Source organism: Malaya genurostris, chromosome 2 (genome assembly GCF_030247185.1).
Source record: "Malaya genurostris strain Urasoe2022 chromosome 2, Malgen_1.1, whole genome shotgun sequence".
Taxonomy (NCBI): domain Eukaryota; kingdom Metazoa; phylum Arthropoda; class Insecta; order Diptera; family Culicidae; genus Malaya; species Malaya genurostris.
The window spans coordinates 71,933,778-71,959,036 of NC_080571.1; the positions used below are offsets into that span (position 1 = coordinate 71,933,778).

The following is a 25,259-nucleotide window of genomic DNA, read 5'->3' on the forward strand; positions in this document are numbered from 1 at the left end:
AAAACTCTATCACAAATTGCTGATCATATCTCCGATGACATGGAGGAAAAGTTATGTTGATACGTTAAATAAAACAAGAGATATTTACGATCAAAAACTTATCACTCTACCAGAGGGCAACTATTGAAAAGACGCCCCATAGTAAAGTAAGACGTATTCACGTCAAAAATAGTTTAACAAAAGTGCACTATTGCTGTTACAATGACGCAAAAATGCTTCGAAGGGTATGCACTCATTTTCATCTTACCTTTTGAACCAATACATCTAATAAAAATAGAAAATTTCAATCTAACAGTTATAATATTTGAGATGAATGGTGGAAATGCTGTGAATTAGGGTACCATTACCCGAAATTGAAAATATTGTCCGTAAGTTTTTCACATTCATGCACATGTCAAAAGCATCACCATCACGCAATTTCGAGTTAAACCTGATGGTTAGATTATTGATATGAAATTTAGTGATATTACACGAAGAATCTATTTTCGGGAAATGTTACCACAATTAAAATATGTTCCCACCTTTGTACAAGTACATACGTGCAACAAAGCTTGTAAAATGTGTTGACCTGTATTATGATCTACTTAGGCATCTTTATACATACTTGTATTAGTGAGTGACCGCCGAGATAAAATTTTGCATTTGGTTGTATTCCGTCAATCAAATCTTTCAGTTCGTTGAGTGATTCGGTACTGTTTGGTTCTGTAGGTGGATCGTCATCGTCTCCGCGTTGTATCTTCCTCACATCGGTTCTACACGAGAGAAGGCATATCACAATCCTCTTGCGACCAAAATCGTTCGGAGAAAATAGCAACCGATCATAACCTAGTGTGGTGTAGGTTGTAATCCCAGCAAAAGTGAGAAATTAAAAGCTACGACTGGAGTCGAATTTCTCTAAGCTTTCCAGTGCTGAAACCCCCGTGTCTAAATCGTGGTGTGGTCTGTCACAAAATCAGTCTTCTAGTTCTGCAAGGAATTTTACTTGTCTTGAAATAGTTTGATATTGATCAAGTTCACGGCCCTAGAAGAATCGTTTTTGCATGTTTCTTTCGTTGGCGGGTTGAAAACGCCTTGTGTAATCATTTGCTGTGAACAAGTGGAAGTCATCCGAATATTCTGATTTGAAAGTCAGTCAGTTGTAAAAAAAGTTGTGACTCATTCCTGCTTAAATTCCAATTCCGGCTTAACACGTCAATAGACGATCGAAGATGCTGATCAAAGAGTTGTAAGTACATTGCAATTACTTTTTCTGTAACGAGCTATCATCTAGTTTTGTGAATTTAATAAGGTAAAGAACCAAATTAATGCCGTTCCGCTTCGATACTATGAAGGACACATACAAATGAAAGAATTTTCTAATGAGAATCTGTTGAAACAAAATTTTCAGTCAGAAAAGCGAAAGGGCATTGACGGCATTATTGCAAAAGAGGAAAATTGATTTTTCTTCGAACAACAAGAAAAAATGCTAAAAACGGTGTTCTGGACAGTCCGGAACCCGTGTTGCCAGTATGAAACGGTAGTACAGCAACTAAATAAATTCCTTCCAGGCGAGAATATAATGACCGTATTTTGAGATAAAGCCTAACCCAATTTCAACACCGATTACTGTCTTATTTCATGACAGGATACAAAAAACCGGGTTCGATTTAGCAATAACCGAGAATATCAATAAATTGATCTTTTCTCAATTGGTTTGCGGAAATTCCAGATTGATCGCAATGCGAATAATATTCCTTTTTCTATAATTTTAGTTTAACGACGACAGATTCCTTCATATTTCTGTTCTGATGCTCTAACCTTGATTATCCTAATTTACCTATTCTATGTAAAAATATGAAATACAGTGAATTTGGCAATCTTGCAGTGGACATTACACGATGGTTTTGTCATTATGACGGATCACGCGACATATTCTTGGTTTTCCTCATATTCTATTCGACGAAAGCTGTCAGACGGTCACTCATCGGTGCCTTACTGTTGGTGTTAGTGAAAGCTAAGGCAGCGGTGAGTACCTTCGAGCATGTGTTTCTCGGGTGTTCATCATGTGCCATCTGTGCGGATGTCGGTGGTAGTGAAGGCATGAATGAATAAAAATAAGCGCGGAAACTTGCGAAAAGGATAGCACGAAAAACATGAATGAAGATTGTAGGTGACGGCAATGGGAATGTTTTGCTTAGGAAAAAATGTATGCAATTTGTTGTAGTTGCACTGAGGCGTCGTAAAATCTGGCTGGAATTGTGAATTTACACTCACTCAACGTGAGAAAAATCACTATTGCATGCCTGCTCGGTACACAATCAGCTTCTTTCCCCCGCTTTGGGTGGTTCTGTGTGTATCCTATTTTGTAATCACACTTCAGATGAAGGGGAATTAGTGCATTACATAACAAGCTCAGCTGGGGTCAAACGCAAGAAATATCGGTACGCTTGCTAGTTACAGTGTTGTTGAAGGACGAATTTTTCGGTTGTATTCTTTCTTCTGACTAAATACAACAGTTTTTAACATTTCAGAAATTTGATATTCATTCAAATGAATCCGAAGGAAGTCCGGAATCAAACGCGCGTGGTTATTCTGCAATGGAAATATCGATCTACAAAAAAGAACACAAAAACTAGAGTGAACTATTTAGAACATCTGTTATTTGATTGAACGCAAACGAAACAATTTATGACGATAGCAAAAAAATGTTTTGCGAAGTCGATATAAATATTTCTACTATAATTAAGATTATTATGATTCATTTTTCATCCATTCATTTTTATTTGAATTCATTTATTTGACACGGCAAAAGATCATATTTTCGTCTTTATTATATTTTGGGTTATTGGAGTGTTGCCGTAGTCATACCAGACGTACGTTGAATTGTTTTATTGTTGTCAATTTTCATCTCCGAAATTTTTGGGTTGCTTGGAATAGAAATATTCGAAACCTTTGGATCTTATATCCGATTTCCGCAAGGTTGGACTGGCATACCACATGGAATGTTATGTACTGATGAGTCGAAGACGAAACGTAAAAGCATAAAAAAATTAAAACAGTCATGTGTATTTTGTATAAACAGTCTTTTTTTACACGAAGGATACGTACCGCACAAAAAAAACCGCGTAACTTCGGAAATCCGTGTAAAAAACCTCTAAAAAAACTCGCGTGAAAAAAACTATAGACATTTTTTTGCCTTAACAAATTTATGAAACATCGTCACTCATTTGTTTGAAAAAAATTGAAATAAATTCCAAAATCGAAAAAAAAATTTGATTCTATTTCTTTTAGAAATGCAACAAACGTCGAGATCTGGTGTGAATATTAAAAAAAATTGAAAATTTGTTTTTAACGTTTCGCATTCAGCTAATCAGTGCGTCAGCAGTTTATGTTGAACTGCTAACGCCACCTAACGGTTCAACATAAACCGCTGAGCAGACGTAAAGTATTTGTTACTTACAAATCACTTATTGGCACCGAAGTGCCATGTCTATCCTGACGTGCCGAAAGAGCAAAACAAATTGACGACATACTGGCCGCCAACAGATTGTAGTCATTTATGGGTTTGGTACCTCATGTGTACCGTTTTGTGCTAAAGTGCACATGAAAATTTGTGTCGAAGAGTTGACTAAATAAAATTACAATAACATGAGAACCTTGGTTCCTTACCTTGATAACTTTGAAAAATCGCATAAAAAAATGCGTAACTTCGGAAATCAGAAAACACCGCGTAAAAAAAGACCACAGTGTACGTGCAATCATCCTCTTGTATGGGACGGGTATAGTATGATGGGTTAATCGATGCCTTTCTCGCAGCCTGTCTGGGTTCGATCCCAACACTGTACATCAGGTCAGAAATTTATTATGACTGAAAAGCGAATGATCACATGATTAAAACTTCTCAAAAAATTGATTGGTTTCGTGGCTTCAATTATGACTGCGGTAACGGATTTGTTTCCATGTACAAAAATCTTCCGGTTAGAAATGGCATATCATCTTTTTACTGTTTTTACTGTAACTGAATTATGGTATATTTTTACATTTTTAGAATTAAATTAGATTGATCAGAATACTGAATATAGATTAGAAATCTATTTTCAGTTGTAATGAAAAATAGGAACTTATCAAAGATTGTACTCGAAAAAAAAGCAACAGGCAAAATGATCACAAACAATTCATATCCAATTGGGTATTATCAGAGCCTGTCGGCTTGGAGCGAACTCTTCAGTTCAGCAACGCCATCGCACGGTATAACATTGAACATATCATGTCCAATTGTTGATTTATCCAACTTCCTCTCCTGCTCGCACCTTCGACTTAAAAAATCCTAATTCTACGCAACACTTGGATTCATCTTTCTTATACACTTTCGCGAATCTATTTTGTCTTCATATAATTGTCGGTTTTGAGGTCATTCCGTTTTGAGTAATAGCACGATGCCAGAACTAGCCAAAATAGAATGTCACCTTTGTGGGTTCGGAAGAAGGGCAGCATGCGCTTCTGGAGGCAGCATCCTTCATCATATATGTGACAGTTGTTGATACCGGGCGCTATATGCGGCTTGCTGAATTTGCCGCTCCCACAGATCGCCTGCCAAACCAAACACTTCTTAGTAAATTTGATTGGAATAGGCGTCACGTCACTTGTCGCTTTTTCTATTCTTTAATATGGAAAAAGTGCGACTCTTTGCTGAAAACGAAGAACATTCCGGGAAAACCGAAATTTCTTGAAACTTTGTTCCATTGCTGTTGTTCCGAGATGAAAACAGAACGGTTTTACTGGAAATCTTGATTTTTTCTTAAAAAATCCTAATCCTTCGCAACACTGGGAGCCAAAACCGCTATTTACAAAATTTCACGCTTTCTAAAGAGCCATAAAAAACTGAATGTTGAATGTTGTTACTATTTGTCTGTCCATTTTTTCTATAACAATGCAGAAAAGTTTCGCTCAATATTTCTTTCAAAATTAGAAATCAAATATTCGACAGCTCCGAAAATCTATCAGGTGTACAGCTTTGCTTTCACCGTTTTCCGATAGGTGACTGTACCGGCTGAGGCTGGTTAAAATACATAGATGATAATGCCTTCAAAGTGAGTGTGTACAGTGTCTAACGAATTGTCATCGCCGTTTCAGTGACAATTGTTCTTGTTTTCGTATTATTCACGCTCGAAAATGTCTGTTTATGTGCCCAATTCTCGCCATTTGCGGGAAGTTTTACTTTTCTGTTACAATTCGAAAAAAAGCATCTGGAGTGCGTCGAATGCTCTCAGAAACTTACGGTGATGCTGCTCTGAGTAAAAGAACGAGTCGGGAGTGGTTTCAACATTTTAAAAATGGTGATTTCGATGTCGAAGACAAACATGGTGGTGGAAGAGAAAAAACCCAAAGATGAACAACTAGAAGCATTGCTTGATGAAGATTCGTGCCAAACCCAAGAAGAGCTTACCGAATCGTTGGGAGTAAGTCAGCAAGCCATTTCAAAACGTCTCAAGGCCCTGGGCATGATTCAGAAAGAAGTAAACTGGGTGCCGTACGAGTTGAAACCGAGGGACATCGAGCGCCGTCTATTTGTATGTAAGCAACTGCTTCAAAGACAAAATCGTAAAGGGTTTTTACATCGAATTGTAACCGGTGATGAAAAGTGGGTTCGATACGATAATCCTAAACGCAGAAAATCATGGGGAAAGCCCGGGCATGCTACTTCGTCGAAGGCAAAACCGAATATTCACGGCGCCAAGGTTATGATTTGTATTTGGTGGGATCAGCTCGGTGTGATTTACTACGAGCTCTTAAAACCGGGTGAAACCATCACAGGAGATCGCTACCGAACGCAACTGGTGCGCCTTAGTCGCGCGCTAAAAGAAAAGCGGCCACAATATCAAGAGCGACATGACAAAGTCAACCTCCAACACGACAATGCTCAGCCTCACGTCACAAAAGTGGTCAAAAAGTACCCGGAAACGCTGAAATGAGAAGTCTTGCCCCACCCGCCGTATTCCCCAGATGTGACAATACTTTGAATGATCCATCTGTAAGCACTTTTTCGCAATAAAGTTTTAAATTAAAAAAAATGGCGGAAGCAAAGTTGTACACCTGATACTTTAAAATAACAATTTTTTTTTCGAAACAAACCATTTTTTGTTTGAATATGTAGAGTTTTTTTCCTAGCAGTTTTGTTGCGTTTTCGCCTAACTCAGTGACGATTGCAACTATTATCAAATGTTTGGAGTTGGAGCTGAGCAATTCCAGAAATTATCAGCACAAAAAGTGGCAAAACTCGTATTTTGGCTCACTTTATAAAAATATCCATCAAAAGTTGTAATAGCTTTGAAAAGGGTTGCAATAGGTAATTTATTGTGATTATTGATTATTGATTTATTAAATCCATAAAGTTTGTAAGGTTGGTCAAAATATATGAAGTGTCCAAAATACCTCTGTTACCCTACTAATTTTTAAAAAGAGGTAATGTGTTTTTGCATGAAAATTACTGTTATTAGAAATTTCCTGTACACTCTAAATTAAATTTATACTGAAAAAAGTCGAACGCTTTTTGAATAATAAAAAAATATAACCGAAAAAATCAAATTAAAAACAAACATCACTTCAAAAAAAAAACAAGTCCGGTTTTACATCTTATCCAAGTCAGTCGATAAAACAAAACCGCTTACGTTGGGGACAGAAGAAACCAAGTACAGTATTGTGTAGTGAACAATAGACCTCGAAAATGAGTGAACCAAACGAACAAAAGCTACCGCCGACACGAAAGAATACAATTGTTGTTGACTTCAGGCAGTGCAAAATTCGACCTTCGATACGAGAACTTGAAGGTTTGCTTAAGGAGCAAATGCAGCTTGACATTAAACGTGTGCATTTACTTCAATGCAATAAGACGAATAATGTTGTTTACATCCAGTTTTATAAAGAGTTGGATGCAATTCAATTCGCAAAAGACAATAACAATGTGCATTATGTGGAGCACGAGAACATTAGGTACAACATTCCAGTATATATGGATGATAGTGCTATAGAAGTGCGTGTGCATGATCTTCACTCAAGCGTCACCGATTCTTATATTCGCAAAACTATGTCCCAATACGGAGAGATTCTCTCTATCGAAAAAGAAAAGTGGAAGAATTTTTTCCCCGGTATTCTAAATGGCGTACGTTTATTACGCATACACTTGAAGAGACCTATACCTTCTTGTGTGATTTTCGGTCAGGATACAAGAATTCCGTGCAAATCACTTGTTACCTATGACAATCAGATGGCCACATGTCAATATTGCCAAAAAGCTGTTCACTACGGTAAGCCATGTGATAAACTGGACAAGGAAACAACTACACCAAAGGACAACGGTGCTTCCTTCACACCAACCCAAAGCAACCTCACTACACCTGTAACAATCACCAACAACAGTGAAGCAACGAAACCATCCAACGTATCCCCTATAGAACCCTTCAACGAAACCATCCAACGTATCCCCTATAGAACAAAGTGCATTAGCTGCAATGAACAACTTACCATTCAACCAACCAGCAACTGCAAACAATGTACAACAAGGCTCATCTCCAGCAACTTGCAATGAAACCAACAACAATACCATTGATGCGGCAATGGATGACGAGACGAACCACGAACGAAGTGCCCCTCAATCCTCGCAGGAGGGAAATGGAAGCTCCTCTTCCCCTAGAAAAAGGGTGACAACGAGATCCAACTCAAAAAAAAAAAATTATTTAAAAAATCGGCTCAATTGGCCACGTAAAGCTTGTACGCAAATAGGCCTGAATAAAAAATATCTTTCAAATAAAAAAAATCTCTTCAAAAACTTTTTAAATATATTTTCAAACATGACATTGATTCAACTCGTGTCGTTTGTAAAATTGAGTACTAAAAGTTGTTTTTTTCAGTCATTTTCAAGAATTCAAGTTGAAACGACGTTATTCATTGAAAATTTGAGCTCTTTCAAAGTTACTGTAAGTAAAATTATTGCTTTTTATGTATAGAACAATCTTGTTTTTGAATTGATAATTTTTCATCAGAAACTTAAAGCTGAAAAAGTGTCTAAAATGTATTTCAGTTATAACTTCTTAACTTTTTGATTGATACTAATCAAACTAGCATAAAATGTTGACTTTACATATAAATTTAATATTATTGGGAGTACGAATTAGTTCGATCCGTTTTCAAAAGATGGCTCTGGCTGTTATTAATATTGAACAGAAAGAGCTGATGTCGATGGTTTCAGGAGGCTAGACATTTGTTACTAATATTTAGTTCACCTTACTTTTTTTTTAAATACCTTGTTTTTCACTGTGTTAATTATGAGTAATTTTGTGTTAACGAAGCTGCATTTGCAGGAAGTTTTTGTTTTCTGTTTTAATTGGAAGATAATGATAATGATAATGCTCCAACTGATAAATCATGTAGAAAATGGATTTGACGTTTCAAGATTGGAGATTTCAGCGTTGAGAACTGGCCTCGCTCTGGACAACCAAAAAAAATTCGAAGAAAAACAGTTGGGAAACAGACAGACTCGGATTACTTGATGAAGATCCGAGTCACCATCAACATAAAAGCTGAAGTGCATCTGGTGGGACCAAAAGGGTGTTGTATACTATGAGCTGCTACAAACCGGTAATACTACAACGGGTGATCGGTATAGGCTGCAATTACCGCATCTGAGCCATGCATTACAAAAAGAACGACCGAAATACAAGCAAAGACATGGTAAAGTTATTCTCCTGCATGGCAACGCTTGGGCTCATGTCGCAAAAGTCGTGAAAAAATATTTCGGAACGCTCAAGTGGAACATTTGCCGCACCCGCCGTATTGTCATGACATTACTCCTTCTGATTACTGGTTGTTCCGACGGATGCAGCACGATCCAGCAGGTCATCGGTTTACTTCTGAAATTTCCGAAATCAAAAAAAAAAATTGATGTCAAGTCTTAGAATTGCATGAAACGTCGAGATTTAGTGTCATCTCGAAATTTTTTTTTTAAATCGACTTTCTGGGACATAGAAAAAATATCAATTTTTTTTTGATAATGTAGTCCCAGAAAGTCGATTTTTCCATAAAAATTTTTTTTTTGAGATAACACTAAATCTCGACGTTTCATACAATTTTAAGATTTTCGAGGTGCTTAAACTTTTGAACAATAGCGCTTTACGAAATTAGAGGTGGTCCCAAAATATTGGCACCCTTATCTACATTAGAGCGGTAAAAAACAACGTGTTTTGTCGGTTACGTCACTTATACCATTATATCTCCGGAACCAAAAGTCACAGCCATTTGGTCTTCGAACTTGAACAATGGCCTAACAATAGCTTTCAAACGGGCCTAAGCTTGTTAAAATCTGTTTGGTCATATCCGAGAAACTTGCGCGGTAAAACTACAACGCGTTTTGTCGGTTACGTCACTTATACAATCATATCTCCGGAACCAAAAGTCACAGCCATTTGATCTTTGAACTTGATCAATGGCCCGACTCTAACTTCATCACTCTATGTACGGAGCTACGATAAATAAATTACTCAAAATATTTTTCAAAGGGCAAAAAAACTGCTCGTGTTCCTCCACACATTGCATTGATTATGACAGAACGACAGAACGATTATGACTTTTCTGTGGAAGACATAAAAAAATACTAATCAAATCTCTCATGATTGGTGGTATGTATGTGTGCATAGATTGCAATGTGTATTAACTCAATATTTCTGTTTCCCCTGTCCTTTAACTCAGAGAGGGGAATAGAATCATGTCCTCTTTGTTTCCTCTGGGAGCCGCAAACAGCGTGAACAACATCGTCCAAAATCAGCACACCTAGTAGTCCGATTGCATGTTAAATGTAGCTGTCTGTTATGTCATTTTTGCTTGATGTTAAACCAAACCCAGTTTCCACTGTAACTGCTGTCAACCGTTTGTTCGAGGCTAGTTTCGAACCTAGTTTCAACGTTGTTGAACTGAAAATCGAGTCAGTTTCGAATCTGGTTTTTATGTCAGGTATGCTCAAATCCCTGTTACTAAGTGCGAAACCAACTCATTTTCGCACTCATTTCTCGGAAACGGTTTACCTGATTTTCATAAACTAAGATTCAATTGATTGGTCTTATAGTTCTTTAAAAATTTCTAGAACATATCATCCTGATCTGACCTCCGGTTCCGGAACTAAAGCGTGATAGGTGGGAAAAACAGGTTCAAATCCCATAAAACTGATTAATAAATGTTTCTAGTTTGTTTTAGTTTGTTGGCATATAAACCTAATTCTGTACTACTAGTCCCCCCTTCTCCTGTTCCGGAATCACCGAAAGCAGTGAAGAAAAACTTCACACATAGAACCAAGGATGACTTTTATCGTATCAAAGAACGCTCACCAGCAACTCTTCACACGATTGAATCAGTGCCATCAAAGAGAGACCGATATCATCGCAACAACAAAAACCCGGCTTGGCTCATTTAACATAGAATAGACACCAGTGCGAGAGCGAATTTCTTTCGATGACATTTCTGAGAATTGAAGTTTAGCACGCTGCTGTGGGGATCCTCTCTGAAGCAACAAACGGTCGCTTATTCTCGTTTCGCGATCCGATTCTATACATGCAGTTGATAATTGCAATAGAATCATTTTACTATTGCCGTTTATTCTAACTATGTGCATATAACCTTTGTATAAGTTGTGTCTAAGAAAATGTCTGTGAATACTCCACACAAGGGTTTTTAAATATCGCAACCTAGTATGAGAATCATCAAGTTGATTCTCTTGGAAAATTCCACTCAGCAACGATTATTATCAGAGTTTAAAATTTTTAAGGGCCGTGAAATACTCAGAGTATGAAGTGGAGCGAAGAAATGTAGAAAAATTCTCTCGCGGTTCATGTATTGAGAGACTCGAGTTCTTGTAGCATCTTCTACCGGATTGAAAATGTTGTATACAATATAGATAGCAATATAGCAGCTTCTGTCAAATTTTCGGCAATCACCAACACTGCATAGAACTCACTTTGTTTTCTGAGCGATGCTTGAACCAATTTTCACAAATTTTGGTTTAACATTGTCTCAAACGCGAGTGTCAATGGTTTCAATTCATCATATAAAATAACAATACAACACCGGTACGCACCTGACACGGAAGAAAAAAAAACTATTCGAACGATGCGTGCTTTGTTCTATTTCGTACACGCTATAATGAAAACGAAACAGTTACGAATGTCTGCTACTGGTGTGTGATTTTGGTAAAACACGATTTCAGTCTATTTTCTCAGAGATGGTTTGAACGATTTTCACGGTCAAGTAGAAGGTCTTATGGTTCCAGATAAAATTCTGGAATTCGACTACCGGTTCTGGATTAGGTGTTGAAAATTTTATACTATGAAGTGAAAGAGGGATTTTTTTAACTAGGTTCAGAACTGTTCAAATTTGTATGTCATATTTCTTGTTGGCCATACGAACCAACTTCGGCTAATCCGGTTTCGGAAGTATTGCAAAAAGGATCTCACTCACTTTTCTCTAAGATGGTCATACCGATTTTCACAAACTTATAGATTCAAAAGAAAAGTCTTAGGGTTTCATAAGGAATCCTTCACCACTAGGTGGATTAAAACAGGTTTTTTTTTATTTGAAAATAAGCTACAAAACAAAAACATAAACAATCAAGTTCAAAAATAAACTCTCCTGTCACATTACTTTATGATGCGTTCAGACCTTGAAAATCAACCGTCAGAAGCCTCCTTTGCATTGCTTCCGATTGTTTCGTAATGAACGGAACCCTTGCTCCGGCCGAGGTACTTTCGCATTAGCAAATAAACACTATTTTCAAACAGCTGCGACATAATCTACCAAGTGCCAGATTGGTAGTCCTAAGGCACGAAGAGGACAAACACGGCGTGCACAAAGTAAAAAAACCTATTTTAATCCACCTAGTGGTGTAATGATGCCTTTCTCATATTACTCATTACATCATAAATATAACCGTGAAATTCACAAAAACAACTGTTTATTGAATAGGAATAGGATAATTTGTTCGGATCTAATCTCTCAAACTCTATAAATCCTGTTTAACCTGTAGTTCCGGAACCGAAAGTAGTATCCACAACAAATTAAGGAATTCCGTATGAAACTGTAAGACTTGAACCTATAAGTTTGTGAGAATCTATTCGGCCATATCCAAGAAAAGTGAGTGAGATCCTTTTTGCAGTTTCTAATCACTATTTCCAATTCTCCCGAAACCGGATTCAGATGAACGGAATAGCCGAAGTTGGTTCGTTTGCTAGCAACAAATATGACCTACAAATTAGAACAGTTTTGAACGTAGTTAAACTTATACTTACTATCTCATGCTCTATTTCGTTTAAACCAATTAAACTAAATCTAACGAAACGAGCCTGCGTTTCTGTTACTACTGCGTGCTAAACAGCATGAATCAGCAGCATGAAACATGTAGTAGGATTGTTTTTATTATTATTGACATCACTACACAACGTGTACGAAATAGAACAAAGCACGCCTTGTTCGTTTTGTGTTTTCTTCTTCTTTCGGTGTTGTACATATTGTCACTCTATATGGCGATTTGAAAACTTTGACACTCATCGCCCTGTAACTGCGGAACCGGAAGTCGGATCCGGATGAAATTTCACAGTAGGTATAAAGACAGTATGAACTTTAATTCAAATCAAGATTTGTGAAAATCGGTTCAAGCATCGCAGAGAAATCGAAGTGAATTTAGTTTTAGGAGTTTTTCTTCTCCACTTTCGGTGCTCTCGGAACAGGAAAAGAGGGGACCAGTAGTGCCGAATTAGGTTTTTATGTCCACAAACTAACAAGCTTTGCAAACTAGAAGAATTAATCAGACAATTTTATGGGATTTGTACCTGTTTTTAACCATCGTTCGTGGAAAAATACTAATAAAATTGGTAATTTTCCACTTATCACGCTTTAGTTCCGGAACCGGAAGTCGGATCCAGATAAAATGTTCCACAAATTTTTAGGATATTATAAGACCTTTCATTTGAATCTAAGTTTGCAAAAATCGGTTGAGTTGTTCCAGAGATAATTGAGTGTAAACTTTTTCTCAAATTTTCACATATTACCATATAACTCCGGAACCGGAAGTCACATTCAAACGAAATTCAATAGCAAGCTATGGGACCATAATACCTTTTATTTGAATCTTAGTTTGTGAAAATCGGTTCAGCCATCTCTGAAAAAAGTGAGTGCATATTTTTTCACTTTTTTGGTACATATCATCCTATATCTCCGGAACCGAAAGTCGGATCGGAATGAAATTCAATAGCAGGCTATGGGACTATGAGACCTTCTATTTGAATCTTTGTTTGTGAAAATCGGTTCGGCCATCTCTGAGAAAAGTGAGTGCATATTTTTGTTACATACACACACATACACACACACGGACGGACACACACACACACACACACATTTGCTCAGTTCGTCGAGCTGAGTCGAATGGTATATGACATTCGGCCCTCCGGGCCTCGGTTAAAAAGTCGATTTTCACAGTGATTGCATAGCCTTTCTATATGAGAAAGGCAAAAAGAATAAAAAAGACACTACTTCGTGCACTCAGCAGGACCGAGGACCCCGCCGCTGCTTGACAGTGATTTTATTGAGAGAGAGTAACAACAACAAAGTGGGAAACCGTGTGCCAACCAGCTTCTTCTCGGTTGCACACACATGAGTGAGATACAGCCCCCAAGTCCTAGGATGTGGAGGAGGATGCAGCAACATTAGCCTTGAATGACGCCACTCGTCGTGCATCCTTATCCTGCCTTCGCCAAATATGAGTTTTCCATCCTTTTGCCAACCTAAACTGGCAACGGAACAGCAGTTGTAACCCACTGCTGGAGATGGGATGTAGATGACCCTATTTTGTAGACGCGGAGAGTCACCGCATTGACCTGGTTAAACAGACGTGTGCATCAGTGCAAACCGACTGGGACGAGTCCAAGGGTGGGGGTGGTGGTGGTTTAAGCCGTCACGATCAAGAGTGAACTTTTCGCACGAAAAGTTAATCAAAGGATATGAGCAGATCGTTTATATGCTGCTGACTCAAGGTCACATTGACGCTGCGAGCATTTTAAATGAAAGGCTTGCGGACGCTTCCACATCTCAGTGAGTGTGTGAGTGAGTAAGTGAAGGAGTGCATCGCTTTTTTTCCGGATGCGAAACAATGGCACGTAGAAGTTTTATGTGATGTTTATATTTGTACAAGGCTATTGATATGAAAACCGTTACCCGGGTAGTTTAACTGTTCATTACAGTGTAATGCAATTCACCCCGCGCGGTGTCCCACTGCCCCAGCTTGAATATCAAAGGACGAGTCGGTCTTTGCAATTTTGGTATAAGACAATCATCATTTTTCTCAAATTTTTTCGAAGGTTAATAACAATTTGTGTGCTGTGTAGATTACAGAAATAAACTTGCCATAATACACGGATGATTAATTCTTACAGTGTCGAGGAATTTGCACATGTCAGCGTATAAACAATCTACCTCGTGTCGGGTTCATATTTCTTACTTATGTGGTGCAGGGTGGCACGCTTTCAGTGACAAGCGTGAGACTGAATGCGATAACCGAAATTTCCATATTTTCGCCCGTACACACGAATGGAAATTGTGTTTCGACATTTGTTTTTTTCCTTTAACGGCTCATGAACAGAGGAGGCCGACGAAGGTTTACGAAAGAAAATGAACTTTTGGTCTGTTAATTTATTGGTATAGTTCGTGAATTTGGCAGCTTCCTTCTTATGTTACTACCCTTCTTGATATCGTGCCCAGGTCCTATGAATTTCTTTTCAATAAAACATTCTATGTATCAAAATAAAAAAAACTCCTAATACACCTAGTGGTGTAATAATGGTTTTCTCTTGTCATTCAAACAGTCTCATTAAAGCATATTTTTTCGATGGGATAATTTTTGACACGAATTTGGACTGATTTTTTACACAAATTCACTCAGATTGTTTCGGTTAATTAAGATAAGTGTGACTCAACGCTTATGTCGCATATTTGACAACATTATCGAAACCAAAAAGTATCAGTAATAATACATTTTAACTTGACGATTGGTTTCTTTCTGAAAAAATGTGTGGACAAAAAATACGAGTTTTGTCGGATACGTTACTTATACCATTTAGCAATTCCAAACGAAAAAAAAATTTAATGAAAAAACACAAATTGTTTCAATAAGACAGTGCTCATGACAAGGGGCTGTCCATAAAAGACGTCACGCCGCAAGGGGGAGGGGGGTGTTTCACAAAATGTGACCTTTTGTGACAGGGGGAAGGAGGGAGGGTTGTTGGAATAGGACGTCCAATATTTTCAATGAGCGCATTTTTGAAGTACCTAATTATATTACTGCTTTGCTCTATTTCCTGCCAAAATCTCCACAATAAACGTTTACATTCTATAGGAAAACATGTATTTGTTGATGTAAAAGGAAATCATTTTTGTTGTGATCAGCAAAAGTGCACGGAGGGGTGAGTAAATTAGCGAAATTAATAAATTTTGCCTAATATGAGTAAAAATAAGATGCCTTCAAACGGTTTAACTTAAGTTATGCACTGACAATTTTAGTCAATGTATATGAGTTTGGGTGCACCAATCGCTTGATTTATGGATTTTTAAAATCTCGGAAATCTTATGATAGGTAAGCAGATGTGGAATATAAATAAATAAAGTTTGTTTGGTCGGTCGCATCGAAATTTCATGCTTCTTGATGTATTTAAAATTTATTCATCAATACCATGTTGGCGGGGTAATATCAATAAAACCAGCAAATAACATTAACATATATGTTGTGATGATCTATAATTATAATGATAAGAAAAACATGCTCAATCATCCCTAGGCTTTGGATGATGAGCTACAGGGCGCGTACCCCCTCCCCCCCCCCCCCCTTTGGTGGATGGGGGTGGGAGTCGGAGTGGACAGAACTAATACTGCTTGAAATTGACAATAGGTCATTAGGTGGTTTCGAGCATTCTATGCCTGGAATTGGTCACCAATTTGAATTATCTTGATCTAGTTGGGATGAATATTAATATATAATAGTCGTCCTGGACTGGTGAATTTAATTCAAAAAGGAGGACTATTGTTATCAGGAATAGGATTAAATTGATATCTTATGAACCGTTTAGGAACTTTCAACCATTTCCGATCCGGTCCGGTGTCGGTAATGTTTACAAGTTGCAATGACAGCGAGGCTGATTGATCGGGTGTAAATACACACTCAAATCGAGAAAGGTTTGAATGTTCTTAGATTTCTCCAACTTGGACACAAATGTCACCTTCTAACTAAGAGTGTGAGATGTGCTACTGGAAGAGAACGGTTCACGTGGACCATTTCATCCAATCACACCTAGTATTTCTTCACGAAATACATGTAGTTCTTGTTTCCTGGATGCGTGTTAAACACTAAAAGGCCCAAAACTTAGTTTAGACCTAAATTGCTTTGAAGCAGTCAAAATGATTGGAAGAGAGAAAGTCAATAATAAAAATTGTGATAGAATAAATAAAAGCTAGTGCAGTGTGCCTAAGTGCATATATCGTTAGATAAAGAATGAAAAAAGTTCACAGAATTTTAAGCAATCCTTCCATTGTTAACATATTGTGACTTTCCTGGGCAATCTAGTGTTAAATGCGCATCCTCTCATTATATAATTTAACAAGTCTACTAACACCTGATTTTATTTTATTTTTATCACGAGAAACTATCAAAATAAAAAATTATAGACAAAAACGATATGGAGCGGAAAAATCCTAGTTTGCCACAGGAATACCAAAAGGAAATTGAAAACAAATCAAGAGCCCCTGTAAAACGACGAAAAATTGGTATTTTCATGTAATAACTCATTTGATGACATATTCACTTTTGGTAAGTCACAATATTTCTATTTTTATTATTACTTTTATTATTATCATTATTATTATTGTTGTTGTTATTGAATTATTATAAATATTATTGTTATTATTATTGTTGTGATTGTCACTATTATTATTTCTTATTGATATTATTATTGTTATAGTAATTATTATTATTTCTTTATTCTTGATAAATTATCACATTGAGATATTAACAGGTTTCTCTGGCATAGTCAAAAAAGCGATGCAATGGGGAAAAGGAAATGTAACGTAACTTCGACAAAGATAGAAACAATCAGAGCAGATTAGAATGGATAGTGTTAGTAGACCAAACATATCTACATCTATTTAGAAACTTTAAAGTAATAATCGTTTGTACCGCTTCAGACATAAAAGACTATATAGGAAAGCAGGGCCAAGAACGAAGCGGATACAGAGCGAAATTTTCCAAAGTCTCATCGACGAGGACATTTAAGACACAGAAGCTGTTGGTAGGATGACAAAATACTAATACGATACAGACGCACGACTCAATGATTGACTGGTTACAGGGTGAAGCACACACTTCCTGCCCAAGTGACAAACTCTCTGGTGAACTTGCAATAGAAGATATTCGTATCTTTCGTTGCAAATTGATAACCGTAAAGGAATCTGTCGCTTGGGTTACATGCTGGAGGGAACCTATCAATGATAGGCCGGTTTCCTCCTTCGTTACTAGTGTTCATTTGGGCACCATAGCCTAGTTCGTCCGGTATGGAAAGTACGGATCGTTGTAACCACCCCACTCGGCCAGAGTAGCCCATAAAGGGGAAAAAAGTACTTCACTAAGTTCATATGAAGCTAGAGAAGGAACCCTTCCAAATATGTTTCAAAACAAATCGCAGCCCAGTGAATAATTTGTTACTAGTTTGTTGCTAATTAGTTACGGTAATTTAGAATTTGTTGCTCAATTTTTTTAAATTTTTTTGTTTGAATACTTCGCTAAGTTTATATAAGGTGCGAAGCCTCCCTTCCAAATAGGTTTCAAAACAAATTGAAGCCCAGTGAATAATTTGTTGCTAATTAGTTACGGTAATTTTGAATTTGTTGCTCAATTTTTTTAAGGGCTTCGCTAAAATCATATGACATATATGCTCTAAAATATGCTTCAAAACCGATCAAAGCCCAGTGAATAATTTGTTGCTAATTTGTCGCTAATTAGCTACGGAAATTTTGTATTTGTTGCTCCATTTTTTTAGTTTTTCGTTCATTTTACTCAATTAGCGAATAAATTAATTAATTAAAATTTTTTATATAAAAAAACGATGTTAATAAGCGTAACAAAAGGTGTCTGCAGCACTATAACAAATTTGCAGATTTTCAGACAAATCTACAGATCTGGTATCTCTGCATACACCACTCATTGACGCACTGAATGGACCAAAGACGCCAGGTTCACTGGCATCTTCAAATTGCTAGGGGAAACGCAGTGCAAATGTATTCTTGACAAAACGCTTGGAAGTGGCAAGCCCCTTATTTTTAGCTCGCAAAAATGAGTAGAGACCTTTTTTTGTTCACCAAATTGATTCCGATCTGCAGTGTTGTTATGGGAAGTGTGCACAGATTTTGCAAAGACAGTTTTGTGATTCAATCAGAGATTTTTGAAAAAATTCGCTTCGATTTGTTTTGAAGGGGGCTTCGCTAACTTCATATGAACTTAGTTAAGCACTCAAAAAAAAAAAAAAAATTTAAAAAATTGAGCAACAAATTCAAAATTGCCGTAACTAATTAGCAACAAATTATTCACTGGGCTTCAATTTGTTTTGAAACATATTTGGAAGGGAGGCTTCGCTAACTTAATATGAACTTAGCGAAGTATTCAAAAAAAAAAAAAGATTAAAAAAAATTGAGCAACAAATTCAAAATTACCGTAACTAATTAGCATCAAATTAGCAACAAATTATTCACTGGGCTGCGATTTGTTTTGAAGCATATTTGGAAGGGGGCCTCGCTAACTTCATATGAACTCAGCGAAGTACTCAAAAAAATAAAAAATAAATTGAGCAACAAATTCAAAACTGCCGTAACTAAATAGCAACAAATTATTCACCTATTTGCGTTATCATCGGCGAGAGGTGCCTCGCTAAGTTCATGCTCATAATATATGAGAAATGCGATATATAGTTTTCGTAAGGAATCAGTAAATGGTTCCCAGTTTAATCTAAAATACAATTTTTAATATAGTTGCAATTTAGAGGTTATTTAAAAAAAAATTTCAACAACACTAAACATTTTTACATAGTCCTTTAAATTATTTAAAACATTGCAGAAGATATGAAATCGATCGAACCCACCGTTCCTGGGGTATATGTTATTGAAAATTTCCAAAAGATTTTTTCTTAGTCCCTTCTCAAAAGTAAGGCTAGAGTTAGAGTGGCAAACTGATGATGCAAATTGTTTCGCTTGTGCAAAATTTGAGCCAAATAAAAAAATACAAAAATAAAATTTCAAAAAAAAATTGTCAATTGCGGTGGGATTGCTTCATTAGGTATATCTCCGGAACCGGAAGTGACAGCCAATTGGCTTCATCGAATTTGATTCACAACCCAACAGCAGCTTTCAAGCATTCCTAGGCTTGTTGAAATCATGAACATGAACTGATCGAGGCACCTATCGCCGATGATAACACAAATAGGTTAATAATTTGTTGTTAATTAGTTATAGTAGTTTGAAATTTGTTTTTATTTTTCAAGTACTTCGCTAAGTTCATATGCAGTTAACGAAGCACCTGTCCTAAATAAGCTAGAAAACAAATCGAAACCTAGTGGATAATTTATTGCTCATTAGTTACGGTATTTTTGAATTTGTTGCTCAATTTTTTTTAATTGTTTTGAGTACTTCGCTAAGTTCATATGAAGTCAACGAAGCATGTGTACTAAACAAGCATAGAAACTAATCAAAATCGATTGGATAATTTGTTGTAAATTAGTTACTAACTAGTTAGAGTATTTTTGAACTTGTTGCTCAATTTTTTTTTATTTTTAGGGTATTTCACTAAGTTAATATCAAGTTAACAAAGCACCTCTACTAAATAAGCTATAAGACAAATCGAAATCCAGTAGATAATTTGTTGCTAATTAGTTACGTTAATTTTGAGTTTGTTGTCCAATTGTTCTTAAAATTTGTTCGAGTACTTCATTAAGTTCATATAACGTTAACGAAGCACCTTTTCTAAATAGGCTTAGAAACAAATCAATATTCAGTGGATTATTTGTTACTAATTAGATACAGTACTTTTGAATAATTTAATAATTTTTATTTTTCGAGTACTTCGCTAAGTACATATGAAGTTTGCGAAGCACCTCTCCTAAATAAGCTTAAAACAAATCAAAAACCCCCTGAATAATTTGTTGTAAATTAGTTGCTAATTAGTTACTTTTGAATTTGTTGCTCAATTTATTCATTTTTAATTTTTTTTTGACTACTACGCTGAATTTATATGCAGCTAGCGAAGCACAAGCTTGAAAACAAATCGAAAACCAGTGGATAATTTGTTTCTCAAAAGCCATGGTAATTTTGAATTTGTTGCTCAATTTTTTTTTTGAGTGCTTCGCTAAGTTCATATGAAGTTTTTATTTTTTTGGGTGCTTCGCCAAGTTCATATGCAGTTAACATTCGTTCGTCAGTTCAACGATTGCATTGATTACAAACCGATTGGTTATTTATATTTCGTCAATCTTTCAAAAGGTATCAAACAGTTCTGTGAACGCTATGAACTCTAGCGGATGATAATGTTCATTCTGATTATTTATTTGTTCGAAAATTGAAAAGGTGCTCGGATGTTTGCCTTCCTCATATAGAAAGGCTATACAATCACTGTGAAACCGACTTTTGAACCCGGAGGGCCGAATATCATGTACCATTCGATACAGCTTGACGAACTGAGCAAATGTCTGTGTGTATGTATGTATGTATGTATGTTTGTATGTCTGTGTGTATGAGACAAATAATGTCACTCGGTTTTCTCAGAGATGGCTGAACCGATTTTTACAACCTCATATTTAAATGAAAGGGCTTATGGTTCCATTGATCGCTATTAAATTTAATCACTATCCAACTTCCGGTTTCGGAATTACATGGTGATATGCACAAAAAAAATGAAAAAAAATTGTCACTCACTTTTCTCAGAGATAGTGTGACCGATTTTCACAAACTTAGATTCAAACGCAAGGTTCCATAGCTCGCTATTGAATGTTATCTTTATCCGACTCCCAGTTCCGGAATTACAAGTCAATATGTGCAAATCTATGAGAAAATGCGCACTCAATTTTCTCGGAAATATCTAAACCGATTTTTACAAACTAAGATGTGAATGGAAGGTCTTACAATTCTTTAAAAAGTCCCCGATAAGTTGATCTAGATCCAAATTTTGGTTCCGGTATTACAGTGCGATAAGTAAAAAATGTGATGGCGAAACGAGGTGACGGAACTCACTTCGATTTCTCAGCACCGGTTAAACCGATTTTCACAAATCATGATTCAATTTAAAGCTCTTATTGTCTTAAAAGATACTGTGCAATTTCATCCAGTTCCGAAATTATAGGGCAATGAGTATCGAAATTTTCAAACTGTCCTACAAAAAGATGCAAAATCGGTATACCGATTTTACCGCTCAATTTTTACCGCTCAATTTTCTTAGAGATGGCTGAACCGATTTCAACAAACTTAGGCTCGTTTGAAAGCTACTGTCGGGCCATTGATCAAGTTCAAAGATCAAATGGCTGTGACTTCTGATTCCTGAGATATAATGGAATAAGTGACGTAACCGACAAAACGCGTGTTTTTTTTACCGTGCAATTTTCTCAGAGATGGCTAAACCGATTTTAACAAGCTTAGGCTCGTTTGATAGCTACTATTGGGCCATTGATCAAGTTCGAAGATCAAATGATTGCGACCTTGGGTTCCGAAGATATGATGGTATAAGTGACGTAACCGACAAAATGCGTTGATATTTTACCGCGCATGTTTCTCGGAAATGGCTGAACAAATTCTAACAAGCTAAGACTCGTCAAGTTTGAAGATCAAATGACTGACTTTTGGTTCCGGAGATATGTTGGTATAAGTGACATAACCGACAAAACGCTGTGATTTTTTACCGCGCAAATTTCTCGGAGATAGCTTAACCGATTTTATCACGCTTAGATTCGTTTGAAGGCTACTATTAGGCCATTGATCAAGTTCGAATATCAAATGGCTGTGACTTTTGGCTCCGGAGATATAATGGTATAAGTGACGTAACCGACAAAACACGTTATTTTTTATCGCTCTAATGTATATAAGGGTGCCAATATTTTGGAATCACCTCTAATATAGTTAAGTGCTATTGTTCAAAAATTTAAGTACCTCGAAAAAAGTCCCCATGCAAAATTTGAGCTAAATCGGACATAGGTAAGGGGTGCTACCCAGCGGTTAAGGTTTGAAAATTTTCTATCTAGAAAAATTACCATAGGGGGGAGTACATAAGATTTCCGAAATTAAAATTACACAAGATTTCCGAAATTAAAATTATTTTTATGTCAAACGTCTTGAAATTGCATGAAACGTCGAGATTTAGTGTCATCACAAAAACAAAATTTTTCAATTTTCCGAATTTTTTTTTCAAGATGACACTAAATCTCGACGTTTCATGCAATTCTAAGATTTTTGGTATCAACAAATTTTTTCGGTTTCGAAAATTTTATGTTTAATAAAAAGATGAAAAATGAAGGAAGGGTTTTTTTATATAGAAATGCTCCCTCGCTTTTTCCATTTGATTGCTAAAAATGACTATCAAAATATATGTGAGATGCTAAAAATTGTCGATGTAATCCAGGCGTTTATCGTAAATATGATGTTGGCATTAAAAAGGTGGCATAACATAACAAAAAAAATTAAGAAAAAATAAGGATAAGAATTCTTTGTAAAAGTGATGCTACGGCGAAGGAAAACTCATGTAAATTGCGTTAAGAAATAAACGTATTTATGGAAAAAAAATCCGTAGGGTTGGCAATGCTGATATTGATTCTAAATATATGGAAGCGGTTTTCTTATACGCAAACACATACATTGGAAATCATTGCCACAACTAGTGCAAAACACTGCAAAACGAGTAGTTGACTATTCATCGAGCGGATGACAAAGTGAATATTTCGCCCATCCGCTTTGCATGAAGGCAGCCGTTGATTAATAAAAAAATGTAACAGATCTATACTAATAGATTCAGTTTTAAGCGGCATCCATTTTTAGTAAATTTTTGTGGTTCTTCAAAAATTTGGCAACAGTGTTTTTAGCTCTTTCGTCTTATTTCTCAATATTTTTCATGAAAAAATTTCAAAATGTTCAAATAATGTTTTTATTATGCATAACATTTTTATTTATTTTTTTGAACGATAGCTCTAACGAAAATTTACAAAAATAGTGTTTTTTTCGTCTGTTAGACCTAACACCAGATCTTCGTGCATCTCTAAGATAAAACAAGAAATCGGCATAGCATTGAAAATTCACTTAAAAACGCGTAACTTCGGAAATCCACGTAAAAAAGCTCGTAATTTCGAAAATTCGCGTAACTACGGAAACCCGCTTAAAAAAACACGTGACTTCAGAAATCCGCTTAAAAAAACGCGCAAATCAACATGACAACAGCTAGAAGACATGAAGACAGGGCATTCGATTGCAAATATATTTTATCATTTAGTATACATTCCTGACGAATTCTGGCAAGCGCAAAAAACTTTGTACTTTGATTAAAATTATAAAATTTTCTTTCTCGTTTCATCTTCGACTGATCAGTGCAGTAGGCATTTTAATTGAAACCGCTTTTGGACTGTTGTGCCGACCCACGGTGTGTTTTCTGATGCCTCGAAACGGATTGTGAACATTTAGGGGTTTTAGTTACATATGCAATTGGTTTCGCATTACGTCTTCGACTCATCAGTGCAGTAGCAGTTTAGCTTTATTTAAAATTTTATTTTGATCAAGAAATGTTATATTTCTTCTCTATTGTCCACTTCAAACATTGATTTAGATTTCAATACTACCCTTATGAGCGCAAATTCACACCTCGCCGCTCGCCGAGAAATGTTTTGTGTCGTTGATGTTGTTTTTGTATGTCTCCGGAAGAATTGCATTCAACCTGCCGGTGACGACCGGCTGACAGAACGTGTGAATCACTTTTTCGAGTTATAGCAGGTTTAAAACGACACACTGCTCGCTATTCATTATAATTTCGATCTCTGACTATTGTATTGTTCATCTATTCAGCAGATGGAATGACATCGCTGATTCCATTAGCTGAGAAATAGGGGTTCAAAATTTGTCTTCTGTTGTTTAGAATTTTGAAAATGTTCCGAATTTGTGTGCGTCCGAGTTTCCAAATCCCTGCATGTTTCTGCTTCTGGAAAAGGTCGTCAACGATAAAGATATTCGCCTTGAAAAATGTGTTCTTGAAATCGATTTAATCTCTGAGGAGAAAATGTGAAACTTTCTAAAATTAGTCTATGGGGACGTAAATTAACTTCTGGCTTGAACATTCCACAGTTAGAATATTCCTGCTACCGAATGCTACATCATCTCGGGGCTGATTCTATCATAAGCAAGATAATAGTATTATCAATCTCTCAATGGACTCCCGACGTTCCTTGCTATTCACACCGGTTCCTTTCGTTGCTTACAAATACCACTAGCAACCGAGCAACAACTACGAAATGCGCTTGTATCATTTAGTTTAATCTATCGAGCACTTTTTATGTTGATAACTAACTTCTGATTAAATTCACAGTAAATGCCGAGCAGCAACAACCGTTGTATCACTTAAGCAACCGGTGGGATCGATGGCTATTGAAAAGTATATCAATCGGCTGGCTAACAGTGGTCGATTTTCAAGTTCATTTCAATAACTGTCAATTGGGACTTTGTTGGTGTTTTCTAAATCTGTATATGAAAGCACGGGAACGGTAGCATGCAGCAAACGTTTTTAGCCAATTTTTGACTTAAAATTTGACCTACTTTCATAAAATTGGATTTTAAAATTAAATGAATAAAATAGCGCCTGTGTGTTGCGACTCCCTTATTGAACAGAACCAATTAAGTTTACAAAATGTTTTTCTGAAACAACTTGCATGGTAATATCACGTAATTTCACATTGAGTATACTGCGTGGATCCTTGCAAGCAAGCTGATTAATACCGACGACGACCACGTCGGAATGCTACTAGAAACCGAGCATTGCCTTGATGCATCAAAGGAAGGGGTTGTTTGTTAGTAAATTTTCGAATAATATTATCATTAATTTTGGTTGGTTTGACTCTAACTAAGTTCAGTTTTTGCAATGATTGGAGAAGCCAAATGAATGAATAGCTTAACAGGAAAGATGATTTTTTGGAAAAAGA

At 36.4% G+C, this 25,259-nt stretch overlaps 1 protein-coding gene across 2 annotated transcripts in view; it reads left to right on the plus strand.

Moving 5' to 3' along the window:
* Window positions 1-669: 669 nt before the first annotated feature.
* The window catches only part of LOC131432280 (phosphatidylinositol transfer protein alpha isoform), a 96,420-nt gene continuing 71,830 nt past the window's right edge, over window positions 670-25,259 (plus strand). For both annotated transcript variants that reach the window (XM_058598465.1, XM_058598464.1), the window contains exon 1: window positions 670-1,225. In XM_058598465.1, the coding sequence (XP_058454448.1) occupies window positions 1,209-1,225 (17 nt within the window). In that variant the 5' untranslated portion in view covers window positions 670-1,208. The remainder of the gene's footprint in view (window positions 1,226-25,259) is intronic.